General features: G+C 48.5%; 14 protein-coding genes across 17 annotated transcripts; 6 read left to right on the top strand and 8 right to left on the bottom strand.

The window, feature by feature from the left end:
- The first annotated feature begins 1981 nt into the window (after positions 1-1981).
- On the top strand, positions 1982-2699 carry LOC146055469 (histone H1-like). 2 transcript variants are annotated; one of them, XM_083168266.1, is made up of 2 exons: positions 1982-2627; positions 2661-2699. In XM_083168266.1, exons 1-2 carry the CDS (start codon positions 2028-2030, stop codon positions 2697-2699), a joined length of 639 nt encoding a protein of 212 aa, XP_083024392.1. In that variant the 5' UTR covers positions 1982-2027. The 2 variants fall into 2 exon arrangements, with proteins under 2 accessions (XP_083024392.1, XP_083024391.1); XM_083168265.1 differs by having other exon boundaries at positions 1982-2699.
- A 913-nt stretch (positions 2700-3612) lies between these two features.
- LOC146055452 (histone H4) lies at positions 3613-3924 on the bottom strand. Its single transcript, XM_083168245.1, has one exon. It carries the CDS (start codon positions 3922-3924, stop codon positions 3613-3615), a length of 312 nt encoding a protein of 103 aa, XP_083024371.1.
- A 1228-nt stretch (positions 3925-5152) lies between these two features.
- LOC146055488 (histone H2B 1.1) lies at positions 5153-5533 on the bottom strand. Its single transcript, XM_083168285.1, has one exon. It carries the CDS (start codon positions 5531-5533, stop codon positions 5153-5155), a length of 381 nt encoding a protein of 126 aa, XP_083024411.1.
- Positions 5534-5894: 361 nt separating this feature from the next.
- Positions 5895-6287, top strand: LOC146055475 (histone H2A type 1). The gene has a single exon (XM_083168272.1). It carries the CDS (start codon positions 5895-5897, stop codon positions 6285-6287), a length of 393 nt encoding a protein of 130 aa, XP_083024398.1.
- A 726-nt stretch (positions 6288-7013) lies between these two features.
- LOC146055446 (histone H3) lies at positions 7014-7479 on the bottom strand. Its single transcript, XM_083168240.1, has one exon. It carries the CDS (start codon positions 7477-7479, stop codon positions 7069-7071), a length of 411 nt encoding a protein of 136 aa, XP_083024366.1. The 3' UTR covers positions 7014-7068.
- Positions 7480-10076: 2597 nt separating this feature from the next.
- Positions 10077-10794, top strand: LOC146055439 (histone H1-like). 2 transcript variants are annotated; one of them, XM_083168234.1, is made up of 2 exons: positions 10077-10722; positions 10756-10794. In XM_083168234.1, the coding sequence occupies exons 1-2, from the start codon at positions 10123-10125 to the stop codon at positions 10792-10794; spliced, it is 639 nt and encodes a 212-aa protein (XP_083024360.1). In that variant the 5' UTR covers positions 10077-10122. The 2 variants fall into 2 exon arrangements, with proteins under 2 accessions (XP_083024360.1, XP_083024359.1); XM_083168233.1 differs by having other exon boundaries at positions 10077-10794.
- Positions 10795-11705: 911 nt separating this feature from the next.
- On the bottom strand, positions 11706-12017 carry LOC146055451 (histone H4). The gene has a single exon (XM_083168244.1). It carries the CDS (start codon positions 12015-12017, stop codon positions 11706-11708), a length of 312 nt encoding a protein of 103 aa, XP_083024370.1.
- A 1230-nt stretch (positions 12018-13247) lies between these two features.
- LOC146055487 (histone H2B 1.1) lies at positions 13248-13628 on the bottom strand. The gene has a single exon (XM_083168284.1). It carries the CDS (start codon positions 13626-13628, stop codon positions 13248-13250), a length of 381 nt encoding a protein of 126 aa, XP_083024410.1.
- A 361-nt stretch (positions 13629-13989) lies between these two features.
- LOC146055471 (histone H2A type 1) lies at positions 13990-14382 on the top strand. The gene has a single exon (XM_083168269.1). The coding sequence runs from the start codon at positions 13990-13992 to the stop codon at positions 14380-14382; it is 393 nt and encodes a 130-aa protein (XP_083024395.1).
- Positions 14383-15104: 722 nt separating this feature from the next.
- On the bottom strand, positions 15105-15570 carry LOC146055448 (histone H3). Its single transcript, XM_083168242.1, has one exon. The coding sequence runs from the start codon at positions 15568-15570 to the stop codon at positions 15160-15162; it is 411 nt and encodes a 136-aa protein (XP_083024368.1). The 3' UTR covers positions 15105-15159.
- Positions 15571-20274: 4704 nt separating this feature from the next.
- Positions 20275-20991, top strand: LOC146055470 (histone H1-like). 2 transcript variants are annotated; one of them, XM_083168268.1, is made up of 2 exons: positions 20275-20919; positions 20953-20991. In XM_083168268.1, the coding sequence occupies exons 1-2, from the start codon at positions 20320-20322 to the stop codon at positions 20989-20991; spliced, it is 639 nt and encodes a 212-aa protein (XP_083024394.1). In that variant the 5' UTR covers positions 20275-20319. The 2 variants fall into 2 exon arrangements, with proteins under 2 accessions (XP_083024394.1, XP_083024393.1); XM_083168267.1 differs by having other exon boundaries at positions 20275-20991.
- Positions 20992-21907: 916 nt separating this feature from the next.
- LOC146055460 (histone H4) lies at positions 21908-22219 on the bottom strand. Its single transcript, XM_083168252.1, has one exon. It carries the CDS (start codon positions 22217-22219, stop codon positions 21908-21910), a length of 312 nt encoding a protein of 103 aa, XP_083024378.1.
- A 1245-nt stretch (positions 22220-23464) lies between these two features.
- LOC146055484 (histone H2B 1.1) lies at positions 23465-23845 on the bottom strand. The gene has a single exon (XM_083168281.1). It carries the CDS (start codon positions 23843-23845, stop codon positions 23465-23467), a length of 381 nt encoding a protein of 126 aa, XP_083024407.1.
- A 361-nt stretch (positions 23846-24206) lies between these two features.
- LOC146055472 (histone H2A type 1) lies at positions 24207-24599 on the top strand. The gene has a single exon (XM_083168270.1). It carries the CDS (start codon positions 24207-24209, stop codon positions 24597-24599), a length of 393 nt encoding a protein of 130 aa, XP_083024396.1.
- Positions 24600-24623: the final 24 nt, after the last annotated feature.

Here is a 24623-nt window from a genome sequence, read left to right on the forward strand (position 1 = left end):
TATATATATTTATGAGGTCAGACTCAGAGCCGGATTAAGCCCTCGGTCAGCCCACACACCGTGCCCTCCCCAGTCCCACCGCCACACTTACCTCAGGGAGGGAGAGAAGGACACACGAAGGCTGGGTAAGGAGACCTGAGGCAAGAAGTAAGAACGGCAGGGATAGTCAGGACATGAGGCAGCAGGTAGAGAAAGCGGACAAAGTAGTCCTCTCCCTCCTCCTATCCTCCTCTGTAAAATGTAAAGTCTAATGTGATGCTCATCATAATGATACTCGCACACCGCTTCCATTGGGCCAATATAGTGTACTACTAAATTTGGGCTCGCTATTCAGTCTTTTGCTCCAGGTGCTAATTTCAACTGTGCATTTTAAATAGATATCCGGTGTGGCATCTTTCTTGTGCAGAAGAACAATTGCTTGGGGGAAATCTTTGCCAATACATATTTTTTGCCATATATAAATTCTCCACAGTTTGGCTGATTTTTTTCTCTAATCTTGGCCAGCAAGTTGGTGGGCCTAACTGCTCATGGTGTCCTCTAAAAGGTGCCAGTCTCTCCTCCAGCATGGTGATTTACCACTGGACCGCATGCTTCATATCAGGCGCCCCTCTGCACCTACAGTATCCATGCTGGCTGCATTTATTAGGACGCTACTTGGTCTAAAAAAACATATAGTAACACTATTATTTTCGAACAGTTATTTGTTGGTGCACCACTGATGTTCAAGTATTCTTCCTACAAATATGTTTCCTTTTTTTCTATCCTCTATTTATCTAATCTCTACTTTCGGCTCCCTTCTCTGCCTTTTTCAAAACACAACCGTGTCAACGTGGCGAGGCCATGGAATGTCACATAGCTACATGGATTATTTTGAGACAATTTAGTGCCAGTGTCACCAGCATTCCTCACATCCAGAACAATACCAGACAATGGAATATGCTAGGTGTCCTGAGCTTGTCATTGTAGCCAGAGTGGCTAGATAACATATGAGGATGCTTCCTGCCTGTGTTATCCACCTGAGCTCTTGTGGAGTGTGGATGTCGGCTGCCCTCTCTGCTAGATTAACGATGACATCTTTATGTAACACATGGCTGGCCCCCTGGTCCAATGTGTTGGACGCCTCCTCATACTGGAGATTTTCAACAGTTCTGGCACCAAAATCACGATCTGAGCTACTGACCCAAGTACTGTAACGTCATTCCTCTTGGCTAGAGGTCCATTTCATTGCAGCAAGACATGGGACTAGATAACCATAGCCATCGTACTAGCTGTATGGGCTATTACAGGAAGCGACAAGCAAACTCCTCAGAACCAAAACAAAAATCCCAGCAGTCGAGTCTAGAAAGTATTTTGACCTTGTCACAGTAGCAAGAATTCTTTAGACAACAGTGCCGTTACCTTGAAGCCACCTGCCTGTGTGTGTGCCAGTACCATGATGCCACCTGCCTGTGTTATCCAAATGTGTGTACAGGAGTTCACAAATCATCTAAATGCGTTTGAATATGCTCCCTGTCCTGCACAAAGTGTCGCGCAGGCGACTTTTGTCATCCTCTGGACTAGAAGGAGGCAAAAAAGTCCCGAATGGACATATTCTCCTCACAGAAGAAGAGAGATGTGTTCCATGCCGGGCACATCTAGCCTGGTGCGGGTCAGCTGCCACTGGCTAATCCTGGCCTCCTTCTTAGCGCTTAAGCTAGCGGTTGCCATATGGTGTTAGGGGAGACCTTGGAGTACGAAGGTGGTGAAGAGAACCGGTCCTCTGTTCCTCTCATGCCATAAAAAATGCACCTTTTCTGCGCTAGCAAAACACAGGGCGAGAGCAGATCTTGTCAAACTCGAAAGCTAGGACAAGGTTTACACGGCTGCTTGTTCCGCCAATAGGAGCACAGAACGCTCCCCTCTGATCAGCCAATCACAGCACATCCGGCAGGTTATATAAGAGACATCAGCTGCTCAGGGCACTGACTGTGTGTGACTTAACGATACCGCGTTTGTTTTTTTTTGTTGCTGATCTATCCAACCGTACCATGGCAGAGACCGCACCCGCCGCCGCTGCTGTTCCGCCTTCAGAGGGCGCAGCCAAAAAGAAGAGGCAGCCAAAGAAAGCTGCTGGAGGAGCCAAGAAAAGCGCCAAGTCTTCTGGACCCAGCGTCTCCGAGCTGATCGTGAAAACCGTGGCCGCCTCCAAAGAGCGCAGCGGGGTTTCTCTTGCCGCCCTGAAGAAAGCTCTGGCTGCCGGAGGCTACGATGTGGAGAAGAACAACAGCCGCGTGAAGCTGGGCGTGAAAAGTTTGGTCACCAAAGGAACTCTCACCCAGGTGAAAGGCACCGGCGCTTCCGGCTCCTTCAAGCTCAATAAGAAGCAGGCGGAGAGCAAGAAGGTCGCCCAGAAGTCTCTGAAGCCCAAGAAACCTGCTGCAAAGAAAGTGGCCAAATCCCCGAAGAAGCCCAAGAAAGCTCCGAGTGCAGCCAAGAGCCCGAAGAAGGTGAAGAAGCCAGCAAAGGCGGCTGCAGCTGCCAAAAGCCCAAAGAAGCCTAAAGCGGTGAAGCCGAAGAAGGCGGCCGCCAAGAGTCCGGCCAAGAAGGCAGCGAAACCCAAAGCCGCCAAGAGTCCGGCCAAGAAGGCGGCGAAGCCCAAAGCCGCAAAAAGTCCGGCCAAGAAGGCAGCCAAGCCCAAGAAAGCCGCGGCAAAGAAGTAATGGCTGAACCGCCGCATCCTCGCTCCCTTGTTCTCCCCCCAAAAGGCTCTTTTCAGAGCCACCCACCCTCTCTCGACAGAGCTGTGAGCGCACGGCGTGGCCTGATGGCTGCGCCCTTCAGTAAGTCATCAACAGGTGCACCAGAATGTTGTAGCTTGCCCCTTAAATTCAGTCACTTCACAATTCTACAGATGTGCTTGGAAGTGGGAATAATGAAACAAGTTAAGTATCAACTCTTTAATAAACGCTTCATAGCGCATATAGCGTTTTGGTGCGCGTTTCAATGAATCACTGTAAACCGGGGGGCGCATTCACCTGTGGCACCATACCGCCCAGCCGGTTCTGCCCTACATCCTCTGTATAGGGCCAGCGCAATCTGTGGCAGAGCTGTCAGGGAAGATGCGTGATTCACCACTATAGAACTCTTTAGCTCAGCCTCGTGTATTTTTTTTTTTTTTTTTTTTAATTATCCCCAGCTGGAGTAACTGCTGCAAATCGTGTGGTGCAAGGGTATATACACAGTATATAGAGCTTAGTAAAACGCAGAGAAAGGCGGACTGGATCGTTGTTAAATCTGCATTCATCGTGACCCTTTCAAACACAATTGTCCGGAAAACGTATATGCCTCTGTGCAGTGGTCGCTACCAGCGTGGTTTGTACCGCAACCCTGTCAACAAATTGCGGATTACCAAATTACACAATCACCGACACTAAAAAGGAACCACTGCACCCGTGGCACCTCACTGCCTGCATCCACTAACGGTGCGGCTAGTGTGAGGGAATGAATTCATATTAGGACCCGGCAAATAGCCGCATTACACAGGGAGGTTGGAACAGCGCTCTCGTAGAAAAGATGGGTGGCCCTGAAAAGGGCCTTTGTGTGTGGGTGACTGAGTGAGATGCTCCTGGGAATTTAACCCCCGAACCCATAGAGAGTACGGCCCTGGCGTTTCAGAGCATAGACCACGTCCATAGCGGTCACAGTCTTCCTCTTGGCGTGCTCGGTGTAGGTGACGGCATCACGAATGACATTCTCCAGAAACACCTTCAGCACACCGCGGGTCTCCTCGTAGATGAGTCCAGAGATACGCTTAACACCCCCTCGCCTAGCTAGACGACGGATGGCAGGCTTGGTAATGCCCTGGATGTTGTCACGGAGAACCTTCCTGTGACGCTTAGCGCCTCCTTTGCCGAGCCCCTTTCCGCCTTTACCTCTTCCAGACATTCTCAAAAATCCTTCTGTGACAAACAGTAAGAATGAGTATAGTTTCCTGTCAGCGGCTTTTATAAAGTGGAAGAGCGGACCTGATGGGTGACTTGGACTTAAAGGCGGAGTCTTGTATCGCCTTGCCATTCGTTCATAAGCACAACCCTTTTATTGTTTTCCTTTCGTTCATTACTAGAAGATATTGTTTTATGTTTAGATTTATATGAACTGCTCTCTTGGTATTGTTTTCTTCGTTAATACCCAGTGTAACATTTCAGCTTGATTAGAGAACTAAACTATTCAGCTACGTTGTGGTGAATATTTGTGTGGATGAAACGTAATGACCAGACCGGTCCCGACGATAATAGTTTTATTTTTTTTACATTTTATTATACGTGGAATAGATATAGATACATTGTATATGTTCACTTTGAAAGTGGGGGAATTGGTAACGACAAAGGACCCACACAATGAGAGTCGCTCAGATATCGGCGGGAAATTAAAAACATCACCAAAAACATTCCCACTGGGAAACTGCTTCTGATAATCACAACTACTTTAACGTTTCCATAGCTCCCGGACTCGGTGTGTGTGTGTGTGTGTGTGTTACAGTGGGAACCGAGTTTGCCTGAGCAGGAATTACGTGTTCACCCTTAATTAAATGCATCGAAACGGAACCGAGTCACAGAAGTAACTGGGTACAATAGAGCTACGTTAACATACTGCACCCTTCATTTAGAAAGACAGTGATCCATTGGCAACGGTGCTCATCGAAAATTCGAATGTGATGTTTAAAGGCACCAACTGTTACAATTTAACAGTACTTTGCAACGTTTCCATCCAACAGAATGCTTTCGATTTTCGGCAGCTGCACACGGGGAACATTGCTGCCCTATGGGTCGCATGTATCTTTTCTTTTTCTATTTATTTATTTATTTAACCAGTGACATCTGCAATGTAACGAACCGGTCCTATATTTGAAACTGGATTCAGATCCTAGAAAGAGAACTACAGAATGCAGCTTTGCAAGTGGTAAGTAAAGGCATTTTTTTTTTTTTTTTTTTTTCTGAACCAGTAGGGTTAACAATAGCTAGAGGGTACGTCACAAGTCAGTTATGTCTGTCGGTGTGCACTTATCCCGTGAGCCTGGACACAGCAAAAACCATCATAGTTACAGCTCGATTAGAGAGAAGGTGGGTGGCTCTGAAAAGAGCCTTTGTGTTGGTGTGGGTGGGAGAAGGGGAGATTACTTGGCGCTGGTGTACTTGGTGACGGCCTTGGTGCCCTCGGACACGGCGTGCTTGGCCAGCTCTCCAGGCAGCAGCAGACGTACGGCGGTCTGGATCTCCCTGGAGGTGATGGTGGAGCGCTTGTTGTAGTGAGCCAGGCGGGAAGCTTCCCCAGCAATGCGCTCAAAGATATCGTTGACAAAGGAGTTCATGATGCCCATAGCCTTGGAGGAGATGCCGGTATCAGGGTGCACCTGCTTCAGCACCTTGTACACGTAAATGGCGTAACTCTCCTTCCTGGTCTTTCTACGCTTCTTCCCATCCTTCTTCTGGGTCTTGGTCACCGCTTTCTTAGAGCCCTTCTTGGGCGCCGGCGCAGACTTTGCTGGATCTGGCATTGTAGCTTATCAACAAATAACCGCTTCAAATTCGAGAAGAAATGACTGTGTGCAAAAGTGCCGTACGTCGGCTATAGCTGCTCTATTTATAGGGATCTTATGCAAACGAGGCATCGCTGCTGTAAGCTACTCTATTGGGTAGAATTGTCGTGTGACGAAAAGCAGCATCGTTGACTCCACCCTTCAGATACGGATTGGTCTGTGGATAAACTTGAGCTGCATTGGTTAATTTGTAAGCAGGCCAATCACAGAGCAGACAGCATCGGGTAGCTGAGTATATAAGAGGAGGGCGGTATTTTACACTTACACTTTCGCAGGTTTCCATCTGTATTTGTAAAGCTTTTTTGCTCCGTTAGCTATTATGTCTGGAAGAGGTAAACAAGGCGGCAAAACCCGGGCTAAGGCCAAGACTCGTTCATCCAGGGCTGGTCTCCAGTTCCCAGTTGGTCGCGTGCATCGTCTGTTAAGGAAGGGAAACTATGCGGAACGAGTGGGTGCCGGTGCCCCGGTCTACCTGGCCGCGGTGCTGGAATATCTGACGGCTGAGATTCTGGAGCTTGCCGGAAACGCTGCCCGCGACAACAAGAAGACCCGCATCATCCCCCGCCACCTGCAGCTGGCTGTACGCAACGACGAAGAGCTCAACAAGCTGCTCGGTGGGGTGACCATCGCCCAGGGAGGTGTTCTGCCTAACATCCAGGCAGTGCTGCTGCCCAAGAAGACCGAGAGCCACAAGCCAGCTAAGAGCAAGTAATTCAACGGCAAAAAAATACTTTACCTAAAACACAAAGGCTCTTTTCAGAGCCACCCACCCCGACCTTAAAGAGCTGATTCATGTTTAAAATGTATACATGGAAGTTATTCGCCCGAATTAGCGGGACAGGTGTAAGTGCCACTGTGGCCTTTCTACGCTTAACAACAGGGACGTAAATTGAGTTTAACGTGTGTAGTGATATTGCATTACCGTCCCGCGTAACATGCCCCGCTTATCTGAAGGGAGACTTGTGCCTAGCCCTGGAAAGAGATGAAGGAGCTAGAACTGAGACTTTTCTTGTACTTAACATCAGTCGTTTTACTGTGAAGGCCGGTAGTCTGTTCGTTCCCTGGATAGATGAAGATTGTGCCTGTTTCGTGCAAGTAACAGGCTGGTGACAAATCACGGAGAAGATAAGAAACAGCCGAGGCTTGAGCCAGTAATGTACCTTATGCTTAAGTCTCATATAAATATATATATATATATATATATATATATGAAAGAATGTCCAATTATAATAGCTAGTAATGTAACTTATGCTCAAGTCTGTATACGTATACAGATTTTTTTTTTTTTTAAAGTGCCCCATGTTGTGAAGGACGGAAGGCGAACACAAGCTGTGTGTCTGGTAATTAAGGCCTTTAGCGGACAACCGGGCACCTTACCATGCCTCCAGTGTGAACACTACTATGTCATTGATGCTATAGCTCGTTTAGAAAGATTTGGTGGCTCTGAAAAGAGCCTTTGTTGTCGTTGTTGGGTTTCTAGAAGTGCCAAGTATCTATGCCCTCTCCCCACGGATCCTGCGGGCCAGCTGGATGTCTTTTGGCATGATGGTCACCCTCTTGGCGTGGATGGCGCACAGGTTGGTGTCCTCGAAGAGCCCCACCAGATAAGCTTCGCTGGCCTCTTGCAGGGCCATGACAGCAGAGCTCTGGAAGCGCAGGTCGGTCTTGAAGTCCTGGGCGATCTCACGCACCAGGCGCTGGAAGGGCAGCTTGCGGATGAGAAGCTCGGTGGATTTCTGGTAGCGGCGGATCTCACGGAGAGCCACAGTCCCGGGTCGGTAGCGGTGAGGCTTCTTCACGCCGCCGGTAGCTGGGGCGCTTTTCCGGGCAGCCTTGGTTGCTAGCTGCTTGCGGGGAGCTTTCCCGCCAGTAGATTTGCGAGCGGTTTGCTTTGTCCTGGCCATCCTTCTTCAACACGCACTTTAGCACCTCAGTCTGTTCTGTAGAAAGAAAAGTGAATCGAATTCAGCCGCTGCCATCTCCATTTATACACAGTGCTGCGCTGTCATTGGGTGAGCTAAGGGCATCCACCCTCCTGATTGGCAAAGTCATTCTCGTTTTCAAACGAGTCCTCTATGACGTTCCGTTTTCTCCCTTTATTGTATAGAACAGGCGGGCGCGGGAACGAAATGACGCGAGGAGGTTAGGTCACGTGTTAGTCACCAGAATGAACGAGAAGTATGTGCTGGCATCATGATCCGAGCGAGAAGGGACACCGACCCAATGGTCCCTTATATGCATAGCACACGGCGGTGATACTACATTGCACCATCACAACAAGGAACTCTGGGCTAAAGCGTTTTGGAAAATAAACGTAAACATATTATATTACATTACATACCATAGCTACCATGGGCGGGGAAAGTACTGCATGGGAACAATAGAAGTGCCTTACAGGTGTCTGAAACCCGGGAGATCGTACTATGAGATTGCTGTAACAACAACAGGTCACAGTATCTGCAGAGCATGGCACTTTCACAGTATTACGATCACTGATGGATCGCCGAAGCAGAAAAAATATATATATATTTATGAGGTCAGACTCAGAGCCGGATTAAGCCCTCGGTCAGCCCACACACCGTGCCCTCCCCAGTCCCACCGCCACACTTACCTCAGGGAGGGAGAGAAGGACACACGAAGGCTGGGTAAGGAGACCTGAGGCAAGAAGTAAGAACGGCAGGGATAGTCAGGACATGAGGCAGCAGGTAGAGAAAGCGGACAAAGTAGTCCTCTCCCTCCTCCTATCCTCCTCTGTAAAATGTAAAGTCTAATGTGATGCTCATCATAATGATACTCGCACACCGCTTCCATTGGGCCAATATAGTGTACTACTAAATTTGGGCTCGCTATTCAGTCTTTTGCTCCAGGTGCTAATTTCAACTGTGCATTTTAAATAGATATCCGGTGTGGCATCTTTCTTGTGCAGAAGAACAATTGCTTGGGGGAAATCTTTGCCAATACATATTTTTTGCCATATATAAATTCTCCACAGTTTGGCTGATTTTTTTCTCTAATCTTGGCCAGCAAGTTGGTGGGCCTAACTGCTCATGGTGTCCTCTAAAAGGTGCCAGTCTCTCCTCCAGCATGGTGATTTACCACTGGACCGCATGCTTCATATCAGGCGCCCCTCTGCACCTACAGTATCCATGCTGGCTGCATTTATTAGGACGCTACTTGGTCTAAAAAAACATATAGTAACACTATTATTTTCGAACAGTTATTTGTTGGTGCACCACTGATGTTCAAGTATTCTTCCTACAAATATGTTTCCTTTTTTTCTATCCTCTATTTATCTAATCTCTACTTTCGGCTCCCTTCTCTGCCTTTTTCAAAACACAACCGTGTCAACGTGGCGAGGCCATGGAATGTCACATAGCTACATGGATTATTTTGAGACAATTTAGTGCCAGTGTCACCAGCATTCCTCACATCCAGAACAATACCAGACAATGGAATATGCTAGGTGTCCTGAGCTTGTCATTGTAGCCAGAGTGGCTAGATAACATATGAGGATGCTTCCTGCCTGTGTTATCCACCTGAGCTCTTGTGGAGTGTGGATGTCGGCTGCCCTCTCTGCTAGATTAACGATGACATCTTTATGTAACACATGGCTGGCCCCCTGGTCCAATGTGTTGGACGCCTCCTCATACTGGAGATTTTCAACAGTTCTGGCACCAAAATCACGATCTGAGCTACTGACCCAAGTACTGTAACGTCATTCCTCTTGGCTAGAGGTCCATTTCATTGCAGCAAGACATGGGACTAGATAACCATAGCCATCGTACTAGCTGTATGGGCTATTACAGGAAGCGACAAGCAAACTCCTCAGAACCAAAACAAAAATCCCAGCAGTCGAGTCTAGAAAGTATTTTGACCTTGTCACAGTAGCAAGAATTCTTTAGACAAGAGTGCCGTTACCTTGAAGCCACCTGCCTGTGTGTGTGCCAGTACCATGATGCCACCTGCCTGTGTTATCCAAATGTGTGTACAGGAGTTCACAAATCATCTAAATGCGTTTGAATATGCTCCCTGTCCTGCACAAAGTGTCCCGCAGGCGACTTTTGTCATCCTCTGGACTAGAAGGAGGCAAAAAAGTCCCGAATGGACATATTCTCCTCACAGAAGAAGAGAGATGTGTTCCATGCCGGGCACATCTAGCCTGGTGCGGGTCAGCTGCCACTGGCTAATCCTGGCCTCCTTCTTAGCGCTTAAGCTAGCGGTTGCCATATGGTGTTAGGGGAGACCTTGGAGAACGAAGGTGGTGAAGAGAACCGGTCCTCTGTTCCTCTCATGCCATAAAAAATGCACCTTTTCTGCGCTAGCAAAACACAGGGCGAGAGCAGATCTTGACAAACTCGAAAGCTAGGACAAGGTTTACACGGCTGCTTGTTCCGCCAATAGGAGCACAGAACGCTCCCCTCTGATCAGCCAATCACAGCACATCCGGCAGGTTATATAAGAGACATCAGCTGCTCAGGGCACTGACTGTGTGTGACTTAACGATACCGCGTTTGTTTTTTTTTGTTGCTGATCTATCCAACCGTACCATGGCAGAGACCGCACCCGCCGCCGCTGCTGTTCCGCCTTCAGAGGGCGCAGCCAAAAAGAAGAGGCAGCCAAAGAAAGCTGCTGGAGGAGCCAAGAAAAGCGCCAAGTCTTCTGGACCCAGCGTCTCCGAGCTGATCGTGAAAACCGTGGCCGCCTCCAAAGAGCGCAGCGGGGTTTCTCTTGCCGCCCTGAAGAAAGCTCTGGCTGCCGGAGGCTACGATGTGGAGAAGAACAACAGCCGCGTGAAGCTGGGCGTGAAAAGTTTGGTCACCAAAGGAACTCTCACCCAGGTGAAAGGCACCGGCGCTTCCGGCTCCTTCAAGCTCAATAAGAAGCAGGCGGAGAGCAAGAAGGTCGCCCAGAAGTCTCTGAAGCCCAAGAAACCTGCTGCAAAGAAAGTGGCCAAATCCCCGAAGAAGCCCAAGAAAGCTCCGAGTGCAGCCAAGAGCCCGAAGAAGGTGAAGAAGCCAGCAAAGGCGGCTGCAGCTGCCAAAAGCCCAAAGAAGCCTAAAGCGGTGAAGCCGAAGAAGGCGGCCGCCAACAGTCCGGCCAAGAAGGCAGCGAAACCCAAAGCCGCCAAGAGTCCGGCCAAGAAGGCGGCGAAGCCCAAAGCCGCAAAAAGTCCGGCCAAGAAGGCAGCCAAGCCCAAGAAAGCCGCGGCAAAGAAGTAATGGCTGAACCGCCGCATCCTCGCTCCCTTGTTCTCCCCCCAAAAGGCTCTTTTCAGAGCCACCCACCCTCTCTCGACAGAGCTGTGAGCGCACGGCGTGGCCTGATGGCTGCGCCCTTCAGTAAGTCATCAACAGGTGCACCAGAATGTTGTAGCTTGCCCCTTAAATTCAGTCACTTCACAATTCTACAGATGTGCTTGGAAGTGGGAATAATGAAACAAGTTAAGTATCAACTCTTTAATAAACGCTTCATAGCGCATATAGCGTTTTGGTGCGCGTTTCAATGAATCACTGTAAACCGGGGGGCGCATTCACCTGTGGCACCATACCGCCCAGCCGGTTCTGCCCTACATCCTCTGTATAGGGCCAGCGCAATCTGTGGCAGAGCTGTCAGGGAAGATGCGTGATTCACCACTATAGAACTCTTTAGCTCAGCCTCGTGTATTTTTTTTTTTTTTTTTTAATTATCCCCAGCTGGAGTAACTGCTGCAAATCGTGTGGTGCAAGAGTATATACACAGTATATAGAGCTTAGTAAAACGCAGAGAAAGGCGGACTGGATCGTTGTTAAATCTGCATTCATCGTGACCCTTTCAAACACAATTGTCCGGAAAACGTATATGCCTCTGTGCAGTGGTCGCTACCAGCGTGGTTTGTACCGCAACCCTGTCAACAAATTGCGGATTACCAAATTACACAATCACCGACACTAAAAAGGAACCACTGCACCCGTGGCACCTCACTGCCTGCATCCACTAACGGTGCGGCTAGTGTGAGGGAATGAATTCATATTAGGACCCGGCAAATAGCCGCATTACACAGGGAGGTTGGAACAGCGCTCTCGTAGAAAAGATGGGTGGCCCTGAAAAGGGCCTTTGTGTGTGGGTGACTGAGTGAGATGCTCCTGGGAATTTAACCCCCGAACCCATAGAGAGTACGGCCCTGGCGTTTCAGAGCATAGACCACGTCCATAGCGGTCACAGTCTTCCTCTTGGCGTGCTCGGTGTAGGTGACGGCATCACGAATGACATTCTCCAGAAACACCTTCAGCACACCGCGGGTCTCCTCGTAGATGAGTCCAGAGATACGCTTAACACCCCCTCGCCTAGCTAGACGACGGATGGCAGGCTTGGTAATGCCCTGGATGTTGTCACGGAGAACCTTCCTGTGACGCTTAGCGCCTCCTTTGCCGAGCCCCTTTCCGCCTTTACCTCTTCCAGACATTCTCAAAAATCCTTCTGTGACAAACAGTAAGAATGAGTATAGTTTCCTGTCAGCGGCTTTTATAAAGTGGAAGAGCGGACCTGATGGGTGACTTGGACTTAAAGGCGGAGTCTTGTATCGCCTTGCCATTCGTTCATAAGCACAACCCTTTTATTGTTTTCCTTTCGTTCATTACTAGAAGATATTGTTTTATGTTTAGATTTATATGAACTGCTCTCTTGGTATTGTTTTCTTCGTTAATACCCAGTGTAACATTTCAGCTTGATTAGAGAACTAAACTATTCAGCTACGTTGTGGTGAATATTTGTGTGGATGAAACGTAATGACCAGACCGGTCCCGACGATAATAGTTTTATTTTTTTTACATTTTATTATACGTGGAATAGATATAGATACATTGTATATGTTCACTTTGAAAGTGGGGGAATTGGTAACGACAAAGGACCCACACAATGAGAGTCGCTCAGATATCGGCGGGAAATTAAAAACATCACCAAAAACATTCCCACTGGGAAACTGCTTCTGATAATCACAACTACTTTAACGTTTCCATAGCTCCCGGACTCGGTGTGTGTGTGTGTGTGTGTTACAGTGGGAACCGAGTTTGCCTGAGCAGGAATTACGTGTTCACCCTTAATTAAATGCATCGAAACGGAACCGAGTCACAGAAGTAACTGGGTACAATAGAGCTACGTTAACATACTGCACCCTTCATTTAGAAAGACAGTGATCCATTGGCAACGGTGCTCATCGAAAATTCGAATGTGATGTTTAAAGGCACCAACTGTTACAATTTAACAGTACTTTGCAACGTTTCCATCCAACAGAATGCTTTCGATTTTCGGCAGCTGCACACGGGGAACATTGCTGCCCTATGGGTCGCATGTATCTTTTCTTTTTCTATTTATTTATTTATTTAACCAGTGACATCTGCAATGTAACGAACCGGTCCTATATTTGAAACTGGATTCAGATCCTAGAAAGAGAACTACAGAATGCAGCTTTGCAAGTGGTAATAAGTAAAGGCATTTTTTTTTTTTTTTTTTTTTTCTGAACCAGTAGGGTTAACAATAGCTAGAGGGTACGTCACAAGTCAGTTATGTCTGTCGGTGTGCACTTATCCCGTGAGCCTGGACACAGCAAAAACCATCATAGTTACAGCTCGATTAGAGAGAAGGTGGGTGGCTCTGAAAAGAGCCTTTGTGTTGGTGTGGGTGGGAGAAGGGGAGATTACTTGGCGCTGGTGTACTTGGTGACGGCCTTGGTGCCCTCGGACACGGCGTGCTTGGCCAGCTCTCCAGGCAGCAGCAGACGTACGGCGGTCTGGATCTCCCTGGAGGTGATGGTGGAGCGCTTGTTGTAGTGAGCCAGGCGGGAAGCTTCCCCAGCAATGCGCTCAAAGATATCGTTGACAAAGGAGTTCATGATGCCCATAGCCTTGGAGGAGATGCCGGTATCAGGGTGCACCTGCTTCAGCACCTTGTACACGTAAATGGCGTAACTCTCCTTCCTGGTCTTTCTACGCTTCTTCCCATCCTTCTTCTGGGTCTTGGTCACCGCTTTCTTAGAGCCCTTCTTGGGCGCCGGCGCAGACTTTGCTGGATCTGGCATTGTAGCTTATCAACAAATAACCGCTTCAAATTCGAGAAGAAATGACTGTGTGCAAAAGTGCCGTACGTCGGCTATAGCTGCTCTATTTATAGGGATCTTATGCAAACGAGGCATCGCTGCTGTAAGCTACTCTATTGGGTAGAATTGTCGTGTGACGAAAAGCAGCATCGTTGACTCCACCCTTCAGATACGGATTGGTCTGTGGATAAACTTGAGCTGCATTGGTTAATTTGTAAGCAGGCCAATCACAGAGCAGACAGCATCGGGTAGCTGAGTATATAAGAGGAGGGCGGTATTTTACACTTACACTTTCGCAGGTTTCCATCTGTATTTGTAAAGCTTTTTTGCTCCGTTAGCTATTATGTCTGGAAGAGGTAAACAAGGCGGCAAAACCCGGGCTAAGGCCAAGACTCGTTCATCCAGGGCTGGTCTCCAGTTCCCAGTTGGTCGCGTGCATCGTCTGTTAAGGAAGGGAAACTATGCGGAACGAGTGGGTGCCGGTGCCCCGGTCTACCTGGCCGCGGTGCTGGAATATCTGACGGCTGAGATTCTGGAGCTTGCCGGAAACGCTGCCCGCGACAACAAGAAGACCCGCATCATCCCCCGCCACCTGCAGCTGGCTGTACGCAACGACGAAGAGCTCAACAAGCTGCTCGGTGGGGTGACCATCGCCCAGGGAGGTGTTCTGCCTAACATCCAGGCAGTGCTGCTGCCCAAGAAGACCGAGAGCCACAAGCCAGCTAAGAGCAAGTAATTCAACGGCAAAAAAATACTTTACCTAAAACACAAAGGCTCTTTTCAGAGCCACCCACCCCGACCTTAAAGAGCTGATTCATGTTTAAAATGTATACATGGAAGTTATTCGCCCGAATTAGCGGGACAGGTGTAAGTGCCACTGTGGCCTTTCTACGCTTAACAACAGGGACGTAAATTGAGTTTAACGTGTGTAGTGATATTGCATTACCGTCCCGCGTAACATGCCCCGCTTATCTGAAGGGAGACTTGTGCCTAGCCCTGGAAAGAGATGAAGGAGCTAGAACTGAGACTTTTCTTGTACTTAACATCAGTCGTTTTACTGTGAAGGCCGGTAGTCTGTTCGTTCCCTGGATAGATGAAGATTGTGCTTGTTTCGTGCAAGTAACAGGCTGGTGACAAATCACGGAGAAGATAAGAAACAGCCGAGGCTTGAGCCAGTAATGTACCTTATGCTTAAGTCTCATATAAATATATATATATATATATATATATGAAAGAATGTCCAATTATAATAGCTAGTAATGTAACTTATGCTCAAGTCTGTATACGTATACAGATTTTTTTTTTTTTTAAAGTGCCCCATGTTGTGAAGGACGGAAGGCGAACACAAGCTGTGTGTCTGGTAATTAAGGCCTTTAGCGGACAACCGGGCACCTTACCATGCCTCCAGTGTGAACACTACTATGTCATTGATGCTATAGCTCGTTTAGAAAGATTTGGTGGCTCTGAAAAGAGCCTTTGTTGTCGTTGTTGGGTTTCTAGAAGTGCCAAGTATCTATGCCCTCTCCCCACGGATCCTGCGGGCCAGCTGGATGTCTTTTGGCATGATGGTCACCCTCTTGGCGTGGATGGCGCACAGGTTGGTGTCCTCGAAGAGCCCCACCAGATAAGCTTCGCTGGCCTCTTGCAGGGCCATGACAGCAGAGCTCTGGAAGCGCAGGTCGGTCTTGAAGTCCTGGGCGATCTCACGCACCAGGCGCTGGAAGGGCAGCTTGCGGATGAGAAGCTCGGTGGATTTCTGGTAGCGGCGGATCTCACGGAGAGCCACAGTCCCGGGTCGGTAGCGGTGAGGCTTCTTCACGCCGCCGGTAGCTGGGGCGCTTTTCCGGGCAGCCTTGGTTGCTAGCTGCTTGCGGGGAGCTTTCCCGCCAGTAGATTTGCGAGCGGTTTGCTTTGTCCTGGCCATCCTTCTTCAACACGCACTTCAGCACCTCAGTCTGTTCTGTAGAAAGAAAAGTGAATCGAATTCAGCCGCTGCCATCTCCATTTATACACAGTGCTGCGCTGTCATTGGGTGAGCTAAGGGCATCCACCCTCCTGATTGGCAAAGTCATTCTCGTTTTCAAACGAGTCCTCTATGACGTTCCGTTTTCTCCCTTTATTGTATAGAACAGGCGGGCGCGGGAACGAAATGACGCGAGGAGGTTAGGTCACGTGTTAGTCACCAGAATGAACGAGAATTATGTGCTGGCATCATGATCCGAGCGAGAAGGGACACCGACCCAATGGTCCCTTATATGCATAGCACACGGCGGTGATACTACATTGCACCATCACAACAAGGAACTCTGGGCTAAAGCGTTTTGGAAAATAAACGTAAACATATTATATTACATTACATACCATAGCTACCATGGGCGGGGAAAGTACTGCATGGGAACAATAGAAGTGCCTTACAGGTGTCTGAAACCCGGGAGATCGTACTATGAGATTGCTGTAACAACAACAGGTCACAGTATCTGCAGAGCATGGCACTTTCACAGTATTACGATCACTGATGGATCGCCGAAGCAGAAAAAATATATATATATTTATGAGGTCAGACTCAGAGCCGGATTAAGCCCTCGGTCAGCCCACACACCGTGCCCTCCCCAGTCCCACCGCCACACTTACCTCAGGGAGGGAGAGAAGGACACACGAAGGCTGGGACTCCAATCCAGGACTCCTCTCTATCTGCTGCCTCTCTCCAACCTCCGCTGCTGCTGGCGGTGGAGGCTTTTTAGGTTTGACAGCAGGAGCAGAGCAGCTCCGGACAGAGGGTCCCCTAAAATACGGGGGCCCTGGGGAACTGTCCTACTCCCCCCTAGTACTGCTCTCTGCATATGTTAGAGCTAGCTCTGTTCTCATATTGTCTGAGTGGCTTTGAAAATAATCAAAAGTACCGCATGTATGATACTAATGGGAAACATTGTTATAGTATTGCTACTATTCTATTGAAACATTAGTGATATCAATCTGTGACAAAGTATCCACTTAGACCACAAGGTGAATGTCAGAAAACTGAGAAAGTAAATGTAATATTACTCTATTTTCCGCTTTTACTTTCTCAGTGGACACTTTCTAGTCTAGATCGTATTGAGGTTTACAGTGAAGATGCTCTCGGTGCAAATAATAATCAGTTACAACATAATACGTATATTGTTGTTAGAACTGGATTTATATTGATGCACAGTCTATTAGTTAATTTCCATTTCCCCATGACAATTAAGGGGGGGGGGGGTTAATATTTTTATGACAGTCAGCGGAGTTCACAAACCATCTAGGGTAGTATATGGCTATAAGAACAATGAATATACAAGAGACCTGAGTGTACAGTAATAGAGAATAAAAACGATTGTTGTTTCCTAGCACGGCCACAATCGTATGGATCGTGTACCTTTAAGTTAAGGTACACGATCCATACGATGGACCCGATTTCCTTTGAAATCAGGTCCATTTTGCCGGCTAGGAGACAATATCGGGGGCATCGCGTCGGTCGGGACCATTAACAATGGTCCCGACGCGACCGACGCGATGCCCCCGATTTCCCCATAGGCTTCAAATATAAAAAATATTTTAACATTGAAATCTTGTCGGGAAAGGTAAAATATCGGGGGCATCGCGTCGGTCGCTACCATTAACATTGGTCCCGACGCGATGCCCCCGATTTTTCCATAGGCTTCAATGTTAAAATATTTTTTAACATTGAAATCTTGAAAAAATGTGAAAAATGTGAAATGGGCCAATATGACCCATTTCACATTATAGATGTCCCCGTCGTCACCCCACGATAGACGCCAACCCGAAGCGTGGCGAGCGCAGCGAGCCCGCGAGTGGCGGCGGTGCGCGTCCTCCGACCTTTTCATTCCCCTACAATCCACGTCGGCGTGGAGTTGAGAATAGAATAGTGTGGCGAGCGCAGCGAGCCACCGAGCCCGAAGCGTGGCGAGCCCGGCGAGGGGACGCGTATACCCCCGGCGAGGGGACGTGTATACGCGTCCCCTCGCCACGCTTCGGGCTCGGTGGCTCGCTGCGCTCGCCACACTATTCTATTCTCAACTCCACGCCGACGTGGATAGTAGGGGAATGAAAAGGTCGGAGGACGCGCACCACCGCCCCTCGCGGGCTCGCTGCGCTCGCCACGCTTTGGGTTGGCGTCTATCGTGGGGTGGGGTGTACGCCGTGACATTTGGGGGGGTTGGGAATATTTTACATTGAATTCAATGTAAAATCGGGTCCCAGGGACCCGATTTACATTTCATTCAAAAAAAAAAATCGGGTCCAAAATCGGTCGGTCGCGTCGATCGCATCGCATGCGACCAAATCGCATGCGATGCGATCGACCCGATTTTTCCGACACGACCACCCCGATGTAAATCGGTGTGGCCGTCGACACGACCACCCCGATGTAAATCGGTGTGGCCGTGCTAGGAAACAAGTACCATATTTTTTATTTATAAGGCGCCACACGTGGTACGCAGCGCCGTACAAATAGAACATATTAGAACAGTACAGGGTAAACAGAACTAGACATAACAGTGACAGAAGATCAAAAACAGCACAATTAGCAATTAGCAGCACATCTCTTGGTACACAATACAGCAGATATATAGGGAAGTGAGTGAGAAGAGATGCAGGTGTAGATTGCAGGTGAGTAAGAGAGCTGTAATTGAAATGTAAGAAGGGTGCTGTGAGTACAGAAGGGGAGAGGGCCCTGCTCTATGGAGCTTACAATCTAGAAGGAGGGGGAGACAGACAGGTGACAAGATGTACAGGTAAGGAGACCTGAGGCAAGAAGTAAGAACGGCAGGGATAGTCAGGACATGAGGCAGCAGGTAGAGAAAGCGGACAAAGTAGTCCTCTCCCTCCTCCTATCCTCCTCTGTAAAATGTAAAGTCTAATGTGATGCTCATCATAATGATACTCGCACACCGCTTCCATTGGGCCAATATAGTGTACTACTAAATTTGGGCTCGCTATTCAGTCTTTTGCTCCAGGTGCTAATTTCAACTGTGCATTTTAAATAGATATCCGGTGTGGCATCTTTCTTGTGCAGAAGAACAATTGCTTGGGGGAAATCTTTGCCAATACATATTTTTTGCCATATATAAATTCTCCACAGTTTGGCTGATTTTTTTCTCTAATCTTGGCCAGCAAGTTGGTGGGCCTAACTGCTCATGGTGTCCTCTAAAAGGTGCCAGTCTCTCCTCCAGCATGGTGATTTACCACTGGACCGCATGCTTCATATCAGGCGCCCCTCTGCACCTACAGTATCCATGCTGGCTGCATTTATTAGGACGCTACTTGGTCTAAAAAAACATATAGTAACACTATTATTTTCGAACAGTTATTTGTTGGTGCACCACTGATGTTCAAGTATTCTTCCTACAAATATGTTTCCTTTTTTTCTATCCACTATTTATCTAATCTCTACTTTCGGCTCCCTTCTCTGCCTTTTTCAAAACACAACCGTGTCAACGTGGCGAGGCCATGGAATGTCACATAGCTACATGGATTATTTTGAGACAATTTAGTGCCAGTGTCACCAGCATTCCTCACATCCAGAACAATACCAGACAATGGAATATGCTAGGTGTCCTGAGCTTGTCATTGTAGCCAGAGTGGCTAGATAACATATGAGGATGCTTCCTGCCTGTGTTATCCACCTGAGCTCTTGTGGAGTGTGGATGTCGGCTGCCCTCTCTGCTAGATTAACGATGACATCTTTATGTAACACATGGCTGGCCCCCTGGTCCAATGTGTTGGACGCCTCCTCATACTGGAGATTTTCAACAGTTCTGGCACCAAAATCACGATCTGAGCTACTGACCCAAGTACTGTAACGTCATTCCTCTTGGCTAGAGGTCCATTTCATTGCAGCAAGACATGGGACTAGATAACCATAGCCATCGTACTAGCTGTATGGGCTATTACAGGAAGCGACAAGCAAACTCCTCAGAACCAAAACAAAAATCCCAGCAGTCGAGTCTAGAAAGTATTTTGACCTTGTCACAGTAGCAAGAATTCTTTAGACAAGAGTGCCGTTACCTTGAAGCCACCTGCCTGTGTGTGTGCCAGTACCATGATGCCACCTGCCTGTGTTATCCAAATGTGTGTACAGGAGTTCACAAATCATCTAAATGCGTTTGAATATGCTCCCTGTCCTGCACAAAGTGTCCCGCAGGCGACTTTTGTCATCCTCTGGACTAGAAGGAGGCAAAAAAGTCCCGAATGGACATATTCTCCTCACAGAAGAAGAGAGATGTGTTCCATGCCGGGCACATCTAGCCTGGTGCGGGTCAGCTGCCACTGGCTAATCCTGGCCTCCTTCTTAGCGCTTAAGCTAGCGGTTGCCATATGGTGTTAGGGGAGACCTTGGAGTACGAAGGTGGTGAAGAGAACCGGTCCTCTGTTCCTCTCATGCCATAAAAAATGCACCTTTTCTGCGCTAGCAAAACACAGGGCGAGAGCAGATCTTGACAAACTCGAAAGCTAGGACAAGGTTTACACGGCTGCTTGTTCCGCCAATAGGAGCACAGAACGCTCCCCTCTGATCAGCCAATCACAGCACATCCGGCAGGTTATATAAGAGACATCAGCTGCTCAGGGCACTGACTGTGTGTGACTTAACGATACCGCGTTTGTTTTTTTTGTTGCTGATCTATCCAACCGTACCATGGCAGAGACCGCACCCGCCGCCGCTGCTGTTCCGCCTTCAGAGGGCGCAGCCAAAAAGAAGAGGCAGCCAAAGAAAGCTGCTGGAGGAGCCAAGAAAAGCGCCAAGTCTTCTGGACCCAGCGTCTCCGAGCTGATCGTGAAAACCGTGGCCGCCTCCAAAGAGCGCAGCGGGGTTTCTCTTGCCGCCCTGAAGAAAGCTCTGGCTGCCGGAGGCTACGATGTGGAGAAGAACAACAGCCGCGTGAAGCTGGGCGTGAAAAGTTTGGTCACCAAAGGAACTCTCACCCAGGTGAAAGGCACCGGCGCTTCCGGCTCCTTCAAGCTCAATAAGAAGCAGGCGGAGAGCAAGAAGGTCGCCCAGAAGTCTCTGAAGCCCAAGAAACCTGCTGCAAAGAAAGTGGCCAAATCCCCGAAGAAGCCCAAGAAAGCTCCGAGTGCAGCCAAGAGCCCGAAGAAGGTGAAGAAGCCAGCAAAGGCGGCTGCAGCTGCCAAAAGCCCAAAGAAGCCTAAAGCGGTGAAGCCGAAGAAGGCGGCCGCCAAGAGTCCGGCCAAGAAGGCAGCGAAACCCAAAGCCGCCAAGAGTCCGGCCAAGAAGGCGGCGAAGCCCAAAGCCGCAAAAAGTCCGGCCAAGAAGGCAGCCAAGCCCAAGAAAGCCGCGGCAAAGAAGTAATGGCTGAACCGCCGCATCCTCGCTCCCTTGTTCTCCCCCCAAAAGGCTCTTTTCAGAGCCACCCACCCTCTCTCGACAGAGCTGTGAGCGCACGGCGTGGCCTGATGGCTGCGCCCTTCAGTAAGTCATCAACAGGTGCACCAGAATGTTGTAGCTTGCCCCTTAAATTCAGTCACTTCACAATTCTACAGATGTGCTTGGAAGTGGGAATAATGAAACAAGTTAAGTATCAACTCTTTAATAAACGCTTCATAGCGCATATAGCGTTTTGGTGCGCGTTTCAATGAATCACTGTAAACCGGGGGGCGCATTCACCTGTGGCACCATACCGCCCAGCCGGTTCTGCCCTACATCCTCTGTATAGGGCCAGCGCAATCTGTGGCAGAGCTGTCAGGGAAGATGCGTGATTCACCACTATAGAACTCTTTAGCTCAGCCTCGTGTATTTTTTTTTTTTTTTTTTTTTTTAATTATCCCCAGCTGGAGTAACTGCTGCAAATCGTGTGGTGCAAGGGTATATACACAGTATATAGAGCTTAGTAAAACGCAGAGAAAGGCGGACTGGATCGTTGTTAAATCTGCATTCATCGTGACCCTTTCAAACACAATTGTCCGGAAAACGTATATGCCTCTGTGCAGTGGTCGCTACCAGCGTGGTTTGTACCGCAACCCTGTCAACAAATTGCGGATTACCAAATTACACAATCACCGACACTAAAAAGGAACCACTGCACCCGTGGCACCTCACTGCCTGCATCCACTAACGGTGCGGCTAGTGTGAGGGAATGAATTCATATTAGGACCCGGCAAATAGCCGCATTACACAGGGAGGTTGGAACAGCGCTCTCGTAGAAAAGATGGGTGGCCCTGAAAAGGGCCTTTGTGTGTGGGTGACTGAGTGAGATGCTCCTGGGAATTTAACCCCCGAACCCATAGAGAGTACGGCCCTGGCGTTTCAGAGCATAGACCACGTCCATAGCGGTCACAGTCTTCCTCTTGGCGTGCTCGGTGTAGGTGACGGCATCACGAATGACATTCTCCAGAAACACCTTCAGCACACCGCGGGTCTCCTCGTAGATGAGTCCAGAGATACGCTTAACACCCCCTCGCCTAGCTAGACGACGGATGGCAGGCTTGGTAATGCCCTGGATGTTGTCACGGAGAACCTTCCTGTGACGCTTAGCGCCTCCTTTGCCGAGCCCCTTTCCGCCTTTACCTCTTCCAGACATTCTCAAAAATCCTTCTGTGACAAACAGTAAGAATGAGTATAGTTTCCTGTCAGCGGCTTTTATAAAGTGGAAGAGCGGACCTGATGGGTGACTTGGACTTAAAGGCGGAGTCTTGTATCGCCTTGCCATTCGTTCATAAGCACAACCCTTTTATTGTTTTCCTTTCGTTCATTACTAGAAGATATTGTTTTATGTTTAGATTTATATGAACTGCTCTCTTGGTATTGTTTTCTTCGTTAATACCCAGTGTAACATTTCAGCTTGATTAGAGAACTAAACTATTCAGCTACGTTGTGGTGAATATTTGTGTGGATGAAACGTAATGACCAGACCGGTCCCGACGATAATAGTTTTATTTTTTTTACATTTTATTATACGTGGAATAGATATAGATACATTGTATATGTTCACTTTGAAAGTGGGGGAATTGGTAACGACAAAGGACCCACACAATGAGAGTCGCTCAGATATCGGCGGGAAATTAAAAACATCACCAAAAACATTCCCACTGGGAAACTGCTTCTGATAATCACAACTACTTTAACGTTTCCATAGCTCCCGGACTCGGTGTGTGTGTGTGTGTGTGTGTGTGTGTGTGTGTGTGTGTTACAGTGGAAACCGAGTTTGCCTGAGCAGGAATTACGTGTTCACCCTTAATTAAATGCATCGAAACGGAACCGAGTCACAGAAGTAACTGGGTACAATAGAGCTACGTTAACATACTGCACCCTTCATTTAGAAAGACAGTGATCCATTGGCAACGGTGCTCATCGAAAATTCGAATGTGATGTTTAAAGGCACCAACTGTTACAATTTAACAGTACTTTGCAACGTTTCCATCCAACAGAATGCTTTCGATTTTCGGCAGCTGCACACGGGGAACATTGCTGCCCTATGGGTCGCATGTATCTTTTCTTTTTCTATTTATTTATTTATTTAACCAGTGACATCTGCAATGTAACGAACCGGTCCTATATTTGAAACTGGATTCAGATCCTAGAAAGAGAACTACAGAATGCAGCTTTGCAAGTGGTAAGTAAAGGCATTTTTTTTTTTTTTTTTTTTTTGAACCAGTAGGGTTAACAATAGCTAGAGGGTACGTCACAAGTCAGTTATGTCTGTCGGTGTGCACTTATCCCGTGAGCCTGGACACAGCAAAAACCATCATAGTTACAGCTCGATTAGAGAGAAGGTGGGTGGCTCTGAAAAGAGCCTTTGTGTTGGTGTGGGTGGGAGAAGGGGAGATTACTTGGCGCTGGTGTACTTGGTGACGGCCTTGGTGCCCTCGGACACGGCGTGCTTGGCCAGCTCTCCAGGCAGCAGCAGACGTACGGCGGTCTGGATCTCCCTGGAGGTGATGGTGGAGCGCTTGTTGTAGTGAGCCAGGCGGGAAGCTTCCCCAGCAATGCGCTCAAAGATATCGTTGACAAAGGAGTTCATGATGCCCATAGCCTTGGAGGAGATGCCGGTATCAGGGTGCACCTGCTTCAGCACCTTGTACACGTAAATGGCATAACTCTCCTTCCTGGTCTTTCTACGCTTCTTCCCATCCTTCTTCTGGGTCTTGGTCACCGCTTTCTTAGAGCCCTTCTTGGGCGCCGGCGCAGACTTTGCTGGATCTGGCATTGTAGCTTATCAACAAATAACCCCTTCAAATTCGAGAAGAAATGACTGTGTGCAAAAGTGCCGTACGTCGGCTATAGCTGCTCTATTTATAGGGATCTTATGCAAACGAGGCATCGCTGCTGTAAGCTACTCTATTGGGTAGAATTGTCGTGTGACGAAAAGCAGCATCGTTGACTCCACCCTTCAGATACGGATTGGTCTGTGGATAAACTTGAGCTGCATTGGTTAATTTGTAAGCAGGCCAATCACAGAGCAGACAGCATCGGGTAACTGAGTATATAAGAGGAGGGCGGTATTTTACACTTACACTTTTGCAGGTTTCCATCTGTATTTGTAAAGCTTTTTTGCTCCGTTAGCTATTATGTCTGGAAGAGGTAAACAAGGCGGCAAAACCCGGGCTAAGGCCAAGACTCGTTCATCCAGGGCTGGTCTCCAGTTCCCAGTTGGTCGCGTGCATCGTCTGTTAAGGAAGGGAAACTATGCGGAACGAGTGGGTGCCGGTGCCCCGGTCTACCTGGCCGCGGTGCTGGAATATCTGACGGCTGAGATTCTGGAGCTTGCCGGAAACGCTGCCCGCGACAACAAGAAGACCCGCATCATCCCCCGCCACCTGCAGCTGGCTGTACGCAACGACGAAGAGCTCAACAAGCTGCTCGGTGGGGTGACCATCGCCCAGGGAGGTGTTCTGCCTAACATCCAGGCAGTGCTGCTGCCCAAGAAGACCGAGAGCCACAAGCCAGCTAAGAGCAAGTAATTCAACGGCAAAAAAATACTTTAC

Source organism: Crinia signifera, unplaced genomic scaffold (assembly GCF_055691185.1).
Source record: "Crinia signifera unplaced genomic scaffold, ASM5569118v1 HAP2_SCAFFOLD_443, whole genome shotgun sequence".
Classification (NCBI taxonomy): Eukaryota; Metazoa; Chordata; class Amphibia; order Anura; family Myobatrachidae; genus Crinia; species Crinia signifera.